We start from the raw sequence: 16,943 nt of genomic DNA, 5'->3' as shown, positions 1-16,943 counted from the left end.
CAGTGGTGAGGAGTGTGGGCCCTGCACTGCCCCAGGTCTCTGCCTGGCCCGCCCAGGGTGGGACAGAGCTGTGTGGTGCCAAGTGTTCCTTGGTATTTGTCACAGCACATAGTGGGATACTGCAGGCTCGAGGGTTTAAAATAGCAGTTTATTACCAGGAAGTTGAGGGGATTGGCATGGCCTCTGAATATCCCTGGGGCTGGTGCATCCCACGCTCTCAGCGCCTGCAGGAGAGATGGCAGTGAGCAGGGCCAGTTGAGAGTTCTCAACCCCTTCCCCAAGCAGCATGGCTGGCAAGGAGATCTCACCTGTGCCTGTAGTACCAGACGGTCCCAATGAAGGCCGCAGCCACAGTGAGCAGCACCACAACAGCAACACCAATGCCAAGGGCCACCTTGGAGCTGCCTGAAGGAGAAAAGAGACAGTGGGGCTGCAAGTGCACAGATGGCCACGGCCAGAGTTGCTGTTGGAGCTGGGCTCACCGTCTCCTGTACTGGGCTCTGGGTCACTGCCTACACCCCATCACTGTGGGTGGTACTTACCCCAGGGGATGAGGAGGCTGCGGGTGCCCAGGCTGCAGTGGCGCACGCGGCAAGCATAAGTGTGCCCATCGCCGGGGGCCACGACGAGGGTGCTGCGGAGCTGGTAGGTGAGGTCAGCATTGGGCAGGATGGTGCTGGTGTTGAGTCCTGGGCCCGGCGGCACCTCCTGGCCATCCCGCAACCAGGCCACACTGATGGGTCGCGGGTAGAAGCCAGTGACACGACAGACTAGCAGGAGCTGAGCTGGGTCGCGCTTGTGGGCAAAGACAGTGGCCACAGGTGGCTCTGGGGGGCAAGAGTGAAGGAGTAAGGGGAGCCCCAGTGGAGAAGCTTTGAAGTGGGCCATACTGGGGTCTGGGTGTTCTCACCTTGTCTCTCCAGAGCCGCCCTGCCATATTCAATGAATCTCTTCATGTGGTCAATGCAGGTGATGTTGAGGAGGTGTTGCAGTGTTGCGGAAAAGTCCGTTAAGCTGTTGAACTCCTGCTCAATATGCACTGCCAGCTCACTCTCCTGCCACCTCTTCCAGTGGCTGCTGTCCACATCAAAGCTGAGGAAGTTGTGAGCATTGTAGGCAAGATGGTAGAATTTTGTGTAGGAGCTGTTGGGGTACAGCTCACAGCCGGTCTTGCACTGCAACACAAAAGGGTCTGGAGGAGGGGGTGGGTATCAGGAGTGCATCTTGAGCTGGAGCCAGAGCTTGAAATGGCAGTTCAGCATTCACTTCTTTGGGCACAGGCCTTTCCCCCTTCCCTCTGCACCCCAAATTATTCCCGCATGTCACTGCTCATTGTGCTGGGTGTAACTGCTCTGAATGAGAAACCTGCCTGTGAGCCCTGGAGCCCATTCTCCTCAAGCCACTTGTTCCTGCAGCTGGGTCAGGAGCACAGCAAAGGGGGAACCACCACCTTGGGAGCATGACAGGACATGGGGTGCAGGCGTGTGGCTGTGTTAACAGGGGTGGTGCCACTTTGCCTTGCACCCTGCCCATAGGACACCAGCATTGGAATGGCGTGCAGAGCCAGGCACTTGCTCTGTTTCCCATCCCACAAAGGAGAACAGAGAGGGTTGAACTTATACTCCACAGCCTTGGAGGACTTCGCTGGTGGGATTTGGGGTGACCAGAGAAGAATATGCGGCCTGGCATAAGGGCATAAGTGGAGACACAGCCAAAGATGGACTCAGTGATGCTTGTGGATGCCTTCCAACTACCACTTCCACTGTGGATTTTCTGATTCTTTGATTCTCTGATTCTAAAGGTTATGTTAGGGACCAGGACATCCTGGTGCAGGACAGGTGGTTCAGGGGGCTCATTGCCCCAAGACAGGGCCTATCTCCTGCTCTCCTGCTAGCCCTTGATTAGGGAAGCGACTGACAGCGGCTCTGAGCTCCTACTCACAGCTTTGTGCCTGTCCTCAGCGTTACATATGGAGTGGTAATTCGTGTCGAGAAAATGGTTGATATTAATAAAGAAGGGGGAGATTTGGGAATGTGGCCATGGGGGTTGAAAAGCCCCATGGTTGAGATAACATTAGACTCTTAACGACGAGGCCATCAGGAATATAAAAGAGTTTAGAGGGAACAAAGAAGGGTGATTCAGGAGACTCCATGCAGTCTCCAGTTTCTTGTTCTCCAGCTGGCTTCTTGTTCTCCAGCCGTTAAGGCATGGAAGTTTCTGGGTGTTTGCTGTTGTTGTTACATTCAAAGTTGTTGGACCAATGAAAAGTTGTTTTGAAAAGAACTGCTCTGGGGTGAAGGGTATAAGAGGGGAGCCTGCCCTCAAGAAGAAAAAGGCAACATGATGTAATGAAGTTATGTCATCAAAAAGAAGCAGAAAGAAGGAATGAAAAGGAACAGGCTAGCGGAACGGAGACCAGGACGGGAACAGGCACATTGATCGCCTCATGAAGATAGGTTCGGCCAGATTCAGCAAATCGCTCAGAGGAGCTCATGCAGAAAGTCGCTGGAAACAGGCGCACTGGAGCTGGAGAGAAGCTCAAGCTGAGAGAAGCGGACCCGCGCACACAACTGCCCCTCACTGGTAAGCAGTTGCGCATTATGGGGAATCATACGTCCTTAGGAACAAAGACTGTCCTGGTAACCTTACAGCTCATTCTCCTTGTTAACAATCGGACAGTTTATGATCCTGAAACATGGGACCAAATTAATGTCAAGGTGTGGGACTGCAACTGAAAATGACAAGGTTGCAGTGGGATTGTGATAAATTAGTGTGGGGGGGTTGTTCATTGTCTTTGAGGAATTTGAAGAATCTGCTGAGGAGATAAGGTTGTACAATTGAATGGCCTTGATAAAGGGGGAAGATTAAGCAGATACCAGTGTGATAAATTAGTGGGGGAATTTGGAGAATATGCTGAGGAGATAAGGTTGTACAATTGAATGGCCTTGATAAAGGGGGAAGATTAAGCAGATACCAGGAGAGGGTGTTGGGTGAACATCCTTGAGTAAAACCAGACTCTGTAAAACTCCTTACCACAAGACATCCTTTTTGCCGCTTCACTTCCCCCACCTGAACACGAAGCAGAGGAACAACGACCCCCCTCTCAACAATAGACTGCGCAGCCTCAGCCAGTTCAACAAGTCCTGATAAGCTGGAATTCAACTGCTATAAAACAGCAACACTGAAAAGGGAAGGTGTGTGCTGTTGCGGAGCAGAGACTCCCCAGCCGCCCAGCACTGTTTTGCTTGTGTCTGCTTACTTGATTAATAAAATAATTTCAATAGACCAGTAAATTGTGTGGTCTAATTTATAACAGGATTGCTCGGCACCTGGCAAGCAGTCTCTGAGGCCTTAAAGAGCCCTGTGGAGCCACAATCACAAAGGTGTGGCTTGCCAGACAGTGAGGGAGCTGCGGGCTCCTTTACTGATCCGACTGCTACGCCATCGGCCCCTCTGCTGCTACAGCCATCTCAGGCCTTTGCTGTTTCGCCCCCTGCTGACCTGGACGTGCCTCTTGACCCAGGCCTCTTGGCCTTCACAAGGAAATGGATATGCTTTTCTTTGATCCGGGAAGAACGGGACACATAAGGCCTTGAAGGCCGAATTGCTTGACAACTTAAAGCAGGACTTATTGTTCAAAAGGAGTGGAAAATGGCGACTTGTTTGTAATCAAGAAAAGGAATGGAAAATGGAGACTGTTATGTCATGGAACTTAAAGGATTGTTTGTTAGCTTTCCTGATTGTACGTATGTATAGGCATACTTGTGTTTCGTATGTAAAGCAATGTTCTGTATATATAGAATGTTTGATGTTCGTGTGTGCGTGTTGGTGGAGCGTAGACTCCACGCACACACAGTGCTGTTTACTTGCCTTTTATACCTTTTAGAAATATTTGTTTTATAAATATTACAAAATTCAGATTGAATTGAGACCTCATTTATAACATCAGCAAACTTACAGAATCATAGAATCACAGAATCATTAAGATTGGAAAAGACCTCCAAGATCATCTGGTCCATCCATCCCCCAACCACCAATATTATCCACTAAATCATATCCCTAAGTACAACATCCAGGCTTTTCTTTAGCAACCCCAGCGATGGTGACTCCACCACTACCCTGGGCAACCCGTCTCCAATGCCTGACTGCTCTTTCCGAGAAGAAATGTCTCCTCGTTTCCCAACTGACCCTCCCCTGGAGCAACTTGAGGCCATGACCTCTGGTCCTATCGCTAGTTACCTGTGAGAAGAGGCCCACCCCCAGCTCCAAAAACCTTCCTTTTCAGCAGTTGTAGAGAGCAATAAGCTCTCCCCTGAGCCTCTTCTTCTCCACACTAAATAATCCCAGTTCCCATATGACTTGTGTTCCAGGCCCTTCACCAGCTTTGTAGCCCTTCTCTGGACACTCTCCAGTGCCTCGATGGCTTTGTTGTTGTGAAAGGGCCCAGAACTGAACACAGCACTTGTGGTGCGGCCTCCCCAAAGCAGAGTACAAAGGGACGATCACCCCCCTGGTCCTGCTGGCTACGCTATTCCTTATACAAGCCAGGATGCTGTTCTTGGCCACCTGGGTACACTGCCGGCTCATGTTGAGGTGAGCATCAATCATCACCCCCAGACCCTTTTCCTCTGCACAGCTTTTGAGCCACTCTGCCTCAACCCTGCAGCACTGCTAGGGGGCAGAGAGTGTGAACTCATTCCTCCACTACCAGAAATTATGCAATCGAGTTTCCCTCATTTGTGGAAATCCCAGTGATTAGCACACCCAAAGTGCAGGGGATGAGCCTCACCCTGGGAAAACCACTGCCTAATCACGGTACCTCCCCTGCCATTTAAGTAAGAAAAGGAGGATCACCCAGTACTCACAGGGAATCTGGTACAGCCTAGCTTTGTTCTGCAGTATCAGAATGTAGTTGTACAAATAGATCCTGAACATATTTTGCAGGTTTTCCCACTCGTCTGCGGGCAGGGCTGAGAAGACCCATGGTTGGAGGTAAATGATTTCCCGGGTGTAGTTCTGCAGGGCAGCAAAGACGATGTCCTCCAGGGTGGCCCAGCCTGAAAGTTCCACCGAGTTGCTATTGTAGAAGGTACAGCTATGGAATAGGTGGAGTTTCTGAGAGCCTGTGGGGTGACAGAGGAGAGAAGGTTGTGCTGATTAGCACGAGGGTGAAGGAGAAGGGCAGGAGGCCCCAGGAGGAGGAGTGGCCCACAGGGTCCTCAGGGATGGGCAGAGTGAGATGGGGAAGGTGGGCAGGGCAGGGGAAATCCCCTTGTCTAGCTGCTTTCACTAATTTGCAATTTCCTTCCACTGCCTTGATGAGCCTCTCTCTCGGCTTCTTCTCTAATTCCCTTTTTACCCCTTCACCACCCTGATGTGACCACCTGAGAGCTATCACTTGGCTGTGTGGAGGGGACAGCAGGGGTGCTCTTGTCTGTGGCTGGGAACAACAGTTCCACCAGTTCACATGGGGACCCAGGTCCGGCAGAGACCTGCTCACAGTGCAGGAAATCTTCTCAAGGGGGAAGTGGGGGAGGAGAATTTTGCCTAGGTTTGTGGTGGTGGGGGGCTGCTGGGCAGCACTCATGGGAAACTGGATCGTGACAGGAGGCAGGAGAGCAAGTCCAACACTCACACAGTGACTCCTGTCATGCTGAATGAAACCCTGAGAACTAATGGCACAAAGTAAAGCCTGGATTGGGGCAGTAAGAGCCCCCCTGCCTGGAGTGCAATGAGTACCTGATCTCAGCATGGAAAATGCAGGCTGGAACAAAGCTGGAGGCTCCTTGTGGCTGCAAAAGAAAGCTTTAACCATAGCAGAAGCATGCAAAGGATCCAGCAACCTTTCAATGGCAAAAGAAATGATCCCACATGCTCAGGGCAGTGCCCAGGACCTGCTTAAGCAGTTAGAGCCCAGTGCAGGACTGTTGAGCCACGAGGGGAAAAGATACCCTTCCACGTGCGCCCATGAATGGCCAGGAGGAAAAAGGCACGTTTGGGGACACTCCATCACCCCAAGCCTGCCTGGGAGTCCTTGGCCCTTGTGCTGGAGCTATCAGCAGTGGTCTGGTCAGGATGGTGCAGGGCAGTGAGCCCAGAGCTGGACATGGGAGCAGAGGGGGTGGGCAGAGATAGGGCACCTTTGGATGCTGCACGTAAGTGACGGGTATAATCTCCCCATGCACCTTCATCTCCCTGGGCCTCACCCCCTGCCACCCCTGTACAGACCCACAGTAGAGAGAACGGAGCAGATAGGAGTGTGCCACTTACCCTCTGGGTCTGCCCACATCCCAGGAAGGATGAAGAGAAGAAGGCAAGGGAACTGCATGCTGCCAGTGGTGAAGCCCCAAGTATTCAGAAGCGGGTGCAGCACGAGGCGAAAAGGGCTGCAGGAGCCACAGCTGCACACTTCTTTCTGTTGCTGTTCTGCCTGGGCAGTTCCAGCATTGCTGGTGGCATCAGCAGCCAATGGGGTCTGCACTGCGGTTTTGGGGTGTTCCTGGCACACTACAGTCATTCAGGAGGATGTGGTGGAAGGCTGGCCCAGGGCTGTGAGTAGTGGAGGAAATTCAGTGGGTTAACCCACATCTTCCTGTGTCGGAGGTTGGAGATGTCACTTGGGTCCTTCCCTCTCTCTTCTCCCTCTACAGCCAAACAGCCCTAAATCCCTTCATCTTTCCCTGTTTTGTGGCTATCCCTGTCCCGAACCCATTCAACACGGTCGCACCAGTTTTTCACTACCTTTCTTCAGGGGTCCAACATTGGTCATAAATGTGCCAGAGTAGGTGGTGGAGGTGGAAATTGCTTCTTCAGACATGCCAGAAGAGGTTGGCTGCTGTCCAGGAAACAGACTACTCCTCCTGGTGCCATGACATAGAGTCTCTGCCATGTACTGGGGATTTTCCTGTGGGGACACTGCAAGGGGGAAGACACTTGAGAGCCACAAGAGCCACACAGAGTGCAAGGGGCAGCAGGGCACGACGGGCAGCAGGTGACCAGGGTGTTCTCTGGGGAGCCCCAGTACATCCTGCAAGCCCTTAGTCACTTTTGCTGGAAAAAGGTGCTGCAACAGACTGGGGTCAACCTGCTCAGGTAGAAGAGGGTTAATAGGCAGGGAAATGACATCCCAGAAAATGATGCTGTGATAAAACACATGTGTGAGGCCTCAAACCTTGTCCTTGTGTCTCCCTCTCCTTACTCATGGCACCCCATCTCCATTACTGTGGGCTACGTTAGCTCCAATAGAGGTGGTGACACCTTTGGTATTCAGTCCCAAGAGAATAACAACTTCCAACCTCCTGGCCCTGTACTAGGAAAGAGCTGCTATGGGGTACCCTGCACCCTCTGAATGCAAAGACAAGGGCTACCTTCCATGCTACCTGCTTGACCCTGGGCTGCCCAGGGAAGAGGTCACAAGCATCTCCAGGCTGCCCAACAGCTGTTGGGTTTGGGACAGATGCAGGCTGGAGGAAAGGGATCCTCCAGGAGCTCCTCTGTGAGGTGCAGGTCTCCAGCACCCCAAGCAGAGACAGCCCCCACCCCCATTGTGGCTGAGCCAGCTGATGACAAAGCGCTATGCAGGTCCATGGGAAGACCATTCCCCGCTATCATAGGGCCTCTGGAGTGGCAGTACTCAGCTGGGCAGGATCCCAGAGCTGGGATGGGGATGGGGCACCTTTGGCCATGACCCATTAGCTCCAATGCATGTACCACAGCTCCCATTGCCAGGAAGCTGCAGGAAATGAGTACACGCCATTTCCAGGGATTCTCCTTCCATGCCATAGTCAGTCAGGCCACCTCTCTGCTTCCCTGCACCCCACAGTGCTGTGGAGCTCTGACTCTCCCCTAAACACCCACCAGGAGAGGGCTTGGGGCTGGGCTGCAACCTGGTGCTCCCCTTCCCTTCCCACCATCTTTGGCAGGGAAACCTGCTCCCCCTCCCCAGCTGCCACCAGGGTTTGGGAATGGAAATGACAGGAGCCACCCCCCCTCTCCACTCCATCTCTCCATTGCCACCAGCATTCAGTCACAGTTCAGCAGAGTTGCCAGGCCCAGGGAGAACAATGACAGGATGGGGGCAGCACCAGGAAGGGGTGGCAGAGTGTTTCTGCTCAGGTTTGGGCACCAGGTCTTCAGTCAGTGTTTCACAGCACCTGGTGGGTGCTGGGTGTAGGGATGACAAATTACCTAGGCCCAACATTACCTCCACAATGTGCACTACCCACTCACTGATCCTCCCCAGCTGCCCCCTAGCAGGTCCCCTTACACTGCAGTTTCTCTTCTGCTTTCGTGGTGGGTGGGGAGGACCACACTGGGGTTGAAGGCAGAACTGAAACCACAGCTAAAGGGAAGCTGGAGATAGAGCACTCTGATAACGTCCAAGCACAAGTAGGGCCAGGGTGTCCATTCCCTATCCTGATGCAGTGTGTCCAGTTAGCCCTCCAAGCACAACCAGCACCAGGGGTCCCTCTATCATGGGTGCCCCCAGCTGTGGTGGGGAGGTGAAGAAGGCCCATCCAGGAACACTGCAGTCTGAGCCCTGGAACCCCGAGATGCTGAGACAGACACAGGGAGACTTCCTTTCCCTGGAGCTGCTCCACAGAGAAGTGGGGATGCTGTGGTGGTGTGGTGGGACCAGACATGGCTCTCACAACTCCACTTTTTCTGCAGCTCACCTTGGCATCTCCCAGGGGACACCATGCAAATTGGACATTCCCATTCATCCTGGCATCAGGATCGGATGAGAGCTCAGCTGGTTGGATGGGAAAGGCCAGCCATTGGGTGGCCAGTGAGGGAAGGGGCAGTGAGACATTTGTCTGTACAGTTCTATCAAGGTGACCATTGGTCCTCACAGCTTCCCCCTCTTGTCAGTGCTGGTCACTGGTAGCTGAGTAGCTGGTATGGCAGGAGCAAGCCCGGGGCTCATGCAGGTTATTTTGAGGTCACTTATTGCTGGGTATCTGATAGGGCAGTTGGCACATATGTGCCTTTGCTCATGGTTTGTTCAAGGCCTTCTGCATTTTCTCCAAATGTCTCTCACTAGTGCACTGGACCAGAAGTTTTGCTTTAGCTCTCCCTCATCTCCATTCAGTGTACCTGTTCTCATGTTTTCTTTGCTTGCTTACATTATCTTAGTACTAGCTGTAGAAGAGGTCACAATTTCTTTCTCCTTGCTGTTTTCACTTTCTTTTGGTCAGCAAATTAATTCCACTGTCTTCTGTTGTAACTGTTGAGCTGATACCTTGCAGGATACTCCAGGATACTGCATACTTATGCAGTATCTACATACCTCTGGAGATAGCACAACTCCAGGATGTTTTAACTGACTTCAGCTGAAGGGATTCCTTGAAGGAATACTAACTGAGACTAGGTAAGCCTTGGGAGATTGTTTCTATCCAGGCTTAGGTTACTATTTAAGAGCTAGAGGGCTTTCCTCCTGCTTTCCATAACCAAAGTAGTTCACACTTCTTCAAGAATGTGTCTATTTGATTCATCAGGTCAAAAACATATAAATACAGCAAGTGTTTGGGTCCACTGTCTTCTTTTGAGCTGTTAATATACTGCAGGGCTGGAAAATCTCTATTCTTGTTGCAGGCAGAACAGATGTGGCATGGGAAATTTAATTTAATTTAGTGACAATTAAGATAAACATTATTACTGGTTTGTAATCTGAGAAACAAAGAAGACAAATATTTCAATATTTAGGGAGAACACCTCTCCTCTCCCTTTCCCAGGCCAAGCTTCACTCCTAACACATCTCCTCTTGCTTCCCAGTATCTGCTGTCACCACAGGTTACAGTCATTTCTTCTGGGAAGATGATGGCAGCATGGAAGGTTGGGCTCAGTGCACTATGTTTTTTGTGTTGTTGTTTGTTTGTTTGTTTAATTTTTTATGCCACTCTTTGTTCTTTATTCTTTTCTTCTTCTGCTTCTTCTTTCTTACTTACTTTCTTTGCTCCAGAATAGGCCCTAAACAGACCACAGGCCCTTTGGGAAAGTTCTTTCTGTGGCATGGGCTTAGTCATGGTCCACAATCCCTTTGGGGTGTATTTGCTCTGCTGTGGAGCACCTCCCACTGCTCTGGCTTTGCTGTTCCTTTTTCCAGGTATTTACTACCCATTCCTAAATATAGGGTCACAGAAGTGCCATAAACTCCGGCTAGGAAGAGGCAAGCTAAGTGGAACCAGCCATTAACAGGACAGGGCACTTCCTGATCTTCTGCAGGCATCACCCCTGCAGCCCTCCTCCTTTCTTCCCCTGATGCATAAATCTTGCCATGTATGTACGGTACAATTCTTCATTGCAGTTAAGCTACAATGACTTGAGTTGAGAGACTATTTAGCTGAGATTATATTGCAGTTTGAGTATATTCACCAAAGTAGGAAAACAAAACAAAACAAAACAACAAGCCACATATAACAGGGCCTAGAACACAATTCCACCTTTTTAGCTTAGCTCAAGGCTACCTAGCTAATAACAGCTGTCATGAAGAAAGGTAAGAAGCCTTAGTCATCCTTCTACCTTCACTTGGGAGATGCTTGTAACTGTGAATCTTGCCCTTGACACCCATCTGAGCTACACAGCACGTATATTGCAGCTAAGTCAGCAGCAAGTCTCATACTTCCTCATTCCTGACACTAATCCTGTCCCTTTTGGCTTGACTGACCAAAACACCTTTGGATTTGACTTTTCACCTCAGATTTGCTGGGTGATCACTGGGCTCTTGGATGACTCCGGTCATTTCCAGACCTGATTTGGACCCTGACTTTGCTGATTTGGTTTCCTGGCTCCTTGTTGGTGATGTTGCTGCTCTTCCTCCCCTGTCTTCAGTTCCTGACTCACCTTGCCTTATAAAGCAGCCTGTCCTTGATACCTTATCTGTCAATGGAATATGGTGGATTTATGCCAGGACTGGCCAGGGCACATCTGTACATGAGGAGTGATTTGTTCTTAAATCTTTGCTACTTGGTCTTTGTGGAAGCTACATTAGTTTCAGGTCAGCTGGAAGTTCTTCCTCCACAATACTAACTCTGTTTTGTGAGAGATTTGTCCCAGTGGTTTAAGGGATCCAAATCTAGGAATATTGTAAACTTCTATGTACCATTAAGGAAACTGCTCAACTAGTCAAATTGCATTTAATCCAGTGGTATGTTTTAAGTAAACAGTGGAGTGGTGTAACAACTGACAGTCAGCTTGGCTCTACCATGCCATTCTCTCTTTCTGCCTCCTCAAAAGAACAGAGGGAGAAAATATGATTTAAAAAAAAGAAAAAAGAAAAAAAAAAGTTCATGGATTGAGAAAAGAATGGGGAGACTGCTCATCACTTAATATGACAGTAAAACAGACTCAACATAAAGGAGATTTAAGTAATTTATTAACTATAGATAACAGGTTAGTGCAGTAAGAAATAAAAGTGAACTAAAAAGACCTTCCCTCCACCCCCATCCACCCTCTTCTACATCCTCCTCTGAGCAGTGGAGGGGAATGGGGGCTGCGGTCAGTCAACAGTGCTTCACCTCTTCTGCTCCTTCCTGGTCATCTCTTTCCCTGCTCCAATGTGGTCCTTCCCATGAAATGCCATCCAATCCTATATGGGCTTCCCACAGACAACAGCTTTTCAAGAACTGCTCCAATATGGGCCCATACCATCCTTCAGGAGCAGACTACTCCAGCATGAGTCCATTGTCACAGATGAAATTTTTACACAGGTCTGATGTATCAGCAATTTAAAGTTTATTAATTTCTTTATTGTCAATCACAAATTAGTTTTTATGTTTTTTTTTTTTTTTTTTTTTCCTTAACAGCACTTAATCGTCAGTTAATCATTACCCTATTTAACACAACAATTGAATAGTGTTTGCTACAATCAAAACAACAACTTAGTTAAAGATTCAGGAGAGGTATTAGTGGATTCTATACAGCAAGGGATTGGAGATTTCTATACAGTGCGAGATTAGGGATTTCTGTACAGCAAGTTATTGCGGTTTCTAAACTGAGTTGTGTACTCAAAAAATTTCCCTCTTTTGGTTCATTACACTTCTCGGTGTTGGCATATTCAGCAGATGATTGTTGAATCTTGATAAGTGAGGCGTCTAGTGAACTACTCTCTTCTCTCCATGTTGGTATATACAGTGGAAAATCATTGAACCTCAAGGAGTCTTGCCCTGAGAGGCATTCTACCACAGGGGGAAATCCTAGCCCACTGTGATCCTGGAGAGCTCCAGAGGCTCTTCACTTAGGACCAATGTTTATAGGACCATGAGATGATTGGCTTTAGTCAGTAATTTTCCATCCTGGCCACAATTAAGGTTAGGTATTTTTTGTTCCATACAATTCCAGATTGTACAGTTCTGCTATCAAGGTAGCAGTAGTTTATCTCACAACTCTTGGGGTCCTCAGGTAGCTCCATCCTGAGATACTTGATGGGTCCAATTCAGTCCAATTACTTACTAAGACTCCAAGGAGTGCGGAGGTAAAGTCACCGGCTTGTCCACATACTCAACAATCACTAATACTAGTATATTTTACAATGCTTTTCACAAGTGAAACATACATGTTAGCATCAAAAGCCACACCAGACATGCTAATTAAAGCTGTAATTACAAAGAACCAAACTAATGTCTTTGCAAATGAGGTCTTAAAGGTCCAGATGGTGTTGACATCCATTGCAATTTAGGGGCCTTCTTGACTCTGGTATGGTGAATCCAGGATGATTGTTCCTTGATCTTTATAACTGTGTGAGAGGTCAGTAGTACTTGGAAAGGGCCCTCCCACTTTGGTCGTAAAGGTGTATCTGCAAGAGATCTAGCATATATATAATCCCCAGGTTCAACATTGTGCCAGGCCCATCAAGACCTCAGGTCCTAGATCCTAGGACTAGCTTCTTGAATTCCTGAAACTATTTCTACAGGCTTATGATATAACCTGTCAATATCTCGTTCCCAAGTTCAGTCGATACTCTTACCTGCACACTATAGGGCCTCCCATAAAATATTTCAAAGGGGTTTAATCCCTCTTTTGTTCAGGGCTTCATTCCTATCCTGAGGAGGCCCAGCAGTAATGACTGAGGCCATGTTAGATTATCTTCCTGACCTAATTTTACAATCTGTATCTTGATTAGATGACTCATCTTTTCTACCTGGCCACTTGACTGTGGGTTGTATAGAGTATGAAGCTGCCAATCTATCCCCAGTAGTTTACTCACTTTTGAGACAGTCTTTGCAATGAAATAGGATCTCTGATCTGATGAGATTACTGCAGGAACCTCAGATCTGGGTATGATCTCTTGCAGTAATATCTTAGTTACTTTTCTTGACTTATTGGTCTGGCAAGGGAATGCTTCTGGCCATCCTGAAAAGGTATCCATCAAGACCAACAGATATCGAAACACCCCTTTTCTTGGGAGATCTGAAAAATCAATTTGCCATTGCTGTCCTGGATAATTTCCTTTCCCTATTTGCCCAAACTGGGCTTTAGGCTCTGTTTTGGGGTTTGATTCCTGTCTGTAGGTTATTTCTAAGGTATATAACACACTGTTTCGATACCTGTCAGACAATGGTATACAAATTACGTCTTCAGTTACAATCTCATATAACAGTTTGGAGGGTATCATAATTCTCCCACCCTTTATTTGTCCTAAACCTGTTGGTAATATTTTTTTTCATTTACATCTTCAATTAATTACTTATAGATCTTAGAATATTCTATTTCATTCTCTAATGCTTTTGCTAATGCTTGTTTTTCTCTTCCCGGTACTAGTGTCAAAATTTGACTCTAACTGCTGCCCCTTTGGCCTCTGCATCAGCCAATCTGTTTTCTCTTTCAATATCAGTTTCCCCTGTTTGATGTCCTTTACAGTGCAGAATGGCAAATTTAGTAGGAAGGTATACTGCTCAGAGTAACTTCAGTATCTCTTTTGCATGTTTAATTGATTTCCCTTGGGATGATAAGAGTCCTTTCTCCTTCCAAATTGCCCCATGTGCATGCACCACACCAAAGGCATATTTCGAGTCTGGCCAAATGTTATTTTTTTTTTCCTTTTTGTCAGCTCAAGAGCTCTTATCAAGGTGATGATTTCTGCCTTTTGGGCTAATGTTCCAGGGAAAAGAGGTTTCACCTCAATTACTTTATCAAGTGTTGTTACTGCATATCCTGCAAGGCAAACTCCCTGGCGAATGAAGCTGCTGCCATCTACATACCAATCCTCCACATCTTCTAGGGGTGTATCCTTTAAATCTGGTGGCTGGAGTATACTGTTTCCATAGTCTCAGTGCAATTATGAACTGAAGAAAGAGGTTGGGTTCACAATATTAGTGACTCATTGCTGTATCAGCTGGGCTTTCTGTTGAGAAAATTGATATCCAATTAATCCCAAGAAAATTTAGTAAACTACTAGTCTATTCTACACACTACTTTTCTTCTTCAGTAGCTATCAACAGGTCATCTACGTATTGCAGCACTGTCTCCTTTCCTGGAGGGGTTTTCCAAGCTTCAAGATCACAAGCTAGTTAGTTCCTGAATATGGTGGGACTATTCTTGAAACTCTATGGTAACAGTCCAAGTACACTGAGTTTTTTGTCCTCTATTGGGATTTTCCTATTCAAAGGTAAAGAGTTTCTGGCTCTCAGTCACCACGGGCAGGCAGGAAAAGGCATCCTTTAAAACTAGTACAGTGAACCAAACTTGACCGTTTCCTAATTTTTTAAAAAAGTTATAGGGGTTGGCTACTAATGGGTATAAATCTTTTATACCCTGTATAAAAGCGAAGAGGAGTGAAGAGGAACAGGCTGGCAGAATGGAGACCAGGACGAGAACAGGCACATTGATCGTCTCATGAAGATAGGTTCGGCCAGACTCAGCAAATTGCTCAGAGGAGCTCGTGCAGAAAGTCACTGGAAACAGGCGCACTGGAGCTGGAAAGAAGCTCAAGCTTAGAGAAGTGGACCCATGCACACAACTGCCCCTCACTGGTAAGCAGTTGCACATTATGGGGAATCATACGTCCTTAGGAACAAAGACTGTCCTGGTAACCTTACAGCTCATTCTCCTTGTTAGCAATCGGACAGTTCATGATCCTGAAACATGGGACCAAACTGAGGTCAAGGTGTGGGACTCTGCAACTGAAAATGACAAGGTTGCAGTGGGATTGCTCGGCACCTGGCGAGCAGTCCCTGAGGCCTTAAAGAGCCCTGTGGGACCACAGTCAGAAACGTGTGGCTTGCCAGACAGTGAGGGAGCTGCGGGCTCCTTTACTGATCCGACTGCTACGCCATCGGCCCCTCTGCTGCTACAGCCATCTCAGGCCTTTGCTGTTTCGCCCCCTGCTGACCTGGACGTGCCTTCTGACCCAGGCCTCTTGGCCTTCACAAGGAGATGCCGATGCTTTTCTTCGATCCGGGAAGAACGGGATACATAAGGCCCGAAGGCCGAGTTGCTTGACAACTTAAAGCAGGCCTTATTGTTGAAAAGGAGTGGAAAATGGCGACTTGTTTGTAATCAAGTAAAGGAATGGAAAATGGACACTGTTAAGTCATGGAACTTAAAGGATTGCTTGTTACCTTTCCTGATTGTACATATGTGTAGGCATACTCGGTTTTAGTATGTAAAGCAATGTTCTGTGTATTTAGAATGTTTGATGTTCGTGTGTGCATGTTGGTGGAGCGTAGACTCCCTGCACACCCAGCGCTGTTTGCTTGCCTTTTATACCTTTTAGAAATATTTGTTTTATAAATATTACAAAATTCAGATTGATCTGAGACCTCATTTATAACATGATCCTCTGGGACACTATAGAAGCAAAACCACTAGCACATAACACCTCAGCCCAGAAAGCTCAATTAATTGCTTTGACAAGGGCCTTGGGATTAGCAGAAGGAAAAACTCTCAATGTCTACACAGATTCTAAAAATGCCTTTGGTGTTTTGCATGCCCATGGAGCAATCTGGAAAGAGTGAGGATTACTGACAACATCTGGATGACCAATCACGCACGGTCCAGAAACTTTACAGTTATTGGAGGCAGTAAAAAAGCCCAAAGCTGTAGCAGTAATGCACTGTAAGAGCCACCAAAAGGGTGATCATGACATAATAACAGGGAACAGGCAAGCTGATTTAGCAGCCAAGGAAGCAGCTAGAAGGGCACCAGTAGACTTACAAGGCATGTTAGTTCCCTGTGCAAAGACTTTACTTAATCTGCCACAATACTCTGCTAAAGAGATCCAGTTAGCAGAAAAGCTAAAATGTATGAAGCGAAAGGATGGATGGTGGGAGACCCCCAACAAACAGATACTAATAACAGAGACTATGACTGAACAACTAATGAAAGACTTACATGAAGGAACGCATTTTGGTTCTGATGCCATGGTATGAAGCGCTTTTCAATTAGACTGAAAATGCAAACTATAGCAAACCAAATAGTGCAAAAATGTCTTGTATGCTGTGCTAACAACCCCAAGATTCAGCCAAAACCACCACCAGGGGAGACAAGAAATGGAATGAAGCTTGGAGAATATTGGCAAGTGGGCTTTTCTGAATTGCCTAGACAAGGACTATATCGATATCTTCTAGTACTGGTGGACACATTCACTGGATGGCCAGAGGCCTTCCCTTGCGGAGCTAATAAATTTAGGGAAGTTGTAAAGGTGTTATTAAAACAAATACTCCCTCGCATTGGAATACCAGAGGGACTTTCCTCTGACAACGGACCTCATTTTATATCACAAATAGTTCAAGAAATATCGAGGGCATTACAGATTAAGTGGGATTTGCATACCACTTGGAGACTACAATCCAGTGGGCAGGTAGAAAGAATGAATCAAACACTAAAAAGACAGTTGATTAAAATTTGCCAGGAATCTCAGCTAAAGTGGCCAGAAGCCCTACCAATATCTGTTGAGAATTAGGATAGCCTCCAGAGCTAAAGAAAAAGTTAGCCCATTTGAATTA

At 47.6% G+C, this 16,943-nt stretch overlaps 1 protein-coding gene across 1 annotated transcript; it reads right to left on the bottom strand.

The window, feature by feature from the left end:
* Positions 1 to 127: 127 nt before the first annotated feature.
* Positions 128 to 6,476, bottom strand: LOC311445669 (antigen-presenting glycoprotein CD1d-like). The gene is made up of 6 exons (XM_084538033.1): positions 6,271 to 6,476; positions 4,866 to 5,123; positions 911 to 1,192; positions 543 to 827; positions 309 to 405; positions 128 to 224 (listed from the first exon to the last, which is right to left on the bottom strand). Exons 1-6 carry the CDS (start codon positions 6,326 to 6,328, stop codon positions 218 to 220), a joined length of 987 nt encoding a protein of 328 aa, XP_084394159.1. The 5' UTR covers positions 6,329 to 6,476; the 3' UTR covers positions 128 to 217.
* Between the last annotated feature and the right edge of the window lie 10,467 nt (positions 6,477 to 16,943).

Source organism: Aythya ferina, assembly GCF_964211825.1.
Source record: "Aythya ferina genome assembly, chromosome: 16".
Classification (NCBI taxonomy): Eukaryota; Metazoa; Chordata; class Aves; order Anseriformes; family Anatidae; genus Aythya; species Aythya ferina.
Note: the sequence above shows the minus strand (reverse complement) of the source record. Positions and strands in the feature narration are given on the sequence as shown.

Bases quoted from the DNA above. Each gene is read 5' to 3' on its own strand.
- LOC311445669 (XM_084538033.1), bottom strand. From the start codon at position 6,328: ATGCAGTTCCCTTGCCTTCTTCTCTTCATCCTTCCTGGGATGTGGGCA. The intron at 1,193-4,865 runs GTGAGTACTGGG...CCCCTCCTCCAG, and splicing joins TAGGCTGTACCAGATTCCCT to ACCCTTTTGTGTTGCAGTGC. The intron at 406-542 runs GTAAGTACCACC...TTTCTCCTTCAG, and splicing joins CAGCCTCCTCATCCCCTGGG to GCAGCTCCAAGGTGGCCCTT.